The 744-nt window shown below is 66.4% G+C and overlaps 1 protein-coding gene across 1 annotated transcript in view; it reads left to right on the top strand.

Moving 5' to 3' along the window:
• The window catches only part of IRX4 (iroquois homeobox 4), an 18230-nt gene that overhangs the window by 3036 nt on the left and 14450 nt on the right, over positions 1-744 (top strand). Inside the window, exons 3-4 of the mRNA XM_010857140.1 lie at positions 1-76; positions 484-738. Of these exons, the coding sequence (XP_010855442.1) occupies positions 1-76; positions 484-738 (331 nt within the window). The remainder of the gene's footprint in view (positions 77-483; positions 739-744) is intronic.

The following is a 744-nucleotide window of genomic DNA, read 5'->3' as shown; positions in this document are numbered from 1 at the left end:
TACGCCGAGGGCGAGGAGGAAGAAGGGGGCGAGGAGGAAGGCCGGGGGCAGCCCCTCAAGAGTACCAAGGCTGAAGGTACCCGGGAGGCTGGCGGTGCGGGGCCTGGTCTCAGGGCGGGGCTCCCTGCGCCTTCTCTCGTGTTTTCGGATCTCTAAAGGCGTGGGATAAGGCAAGCCTCTGGGCCTAAGCTGCGAATGGAGTGCCCTGGCCCCGAGGAAGCGAGGCTGTGTGAGCCAGGGGACCCAAGCAGTGAGCTGGGACTCGTGCAAAATCACCCCGTTTGGTAGGAGGCCGGAATCAGATTGGTCCTTGTTCGGGGGACCAGGAGCCTGGAGGAGATGGGAGCTAGAGGAAATAAGCACATGTTTTTCCTCGCTCCAAAGTGGCCCCTAACCATGCGCTCAGACCCGGGAAGGAGGGTACCGGGTTCGGCGAACCGCCACCCCGTCTCCCTTCACTGGTCACTCTTTCTCTCCCGTCAGAGCCCATCGGCAAAGGAAAGGACCTGGAGCTCAGCGACTTGGAGGACTTTGACCCCCTGGAGGGAGAACCCCCAGAGTGCGAGCTGAAGCCTCCCTTCCAGCCCCTGGACGGCGGCCTGGATCGCATCCCCACCGGGCCGGAAGGGCCCAGCGCCCCGGGGAAGGAGGCTCCGGGCGCCCTCCGGCTGCCCCTGGCCGCCGGGGGCGGGGCCGCTCTGGACCAAGACCTGGAGAGGGCCCGGAGCTGCCTCCGGAGCGCGG

This window comes from Bison bison, unplaced genomic scaffold (assembly GCF_000754665.1).
Source record: "Bison bison bison isolate TAMUID 2011002044 unplaced genomic scaffold, Bison_UMD1.0 scf7180017864377, whole genome shotgun sequence".
Classification (NCBI taxonomy): Eukaryota; Metazoa; Chordata; class Mammalia; order Artiodactyla; family Bovidae; genus Bison; species Bison bison.
The sequence above is the reverse complement of the archived record's forward strand: the minus strand, read 5'-3'. Positions and strand labels throughout refer to the sequence as shown.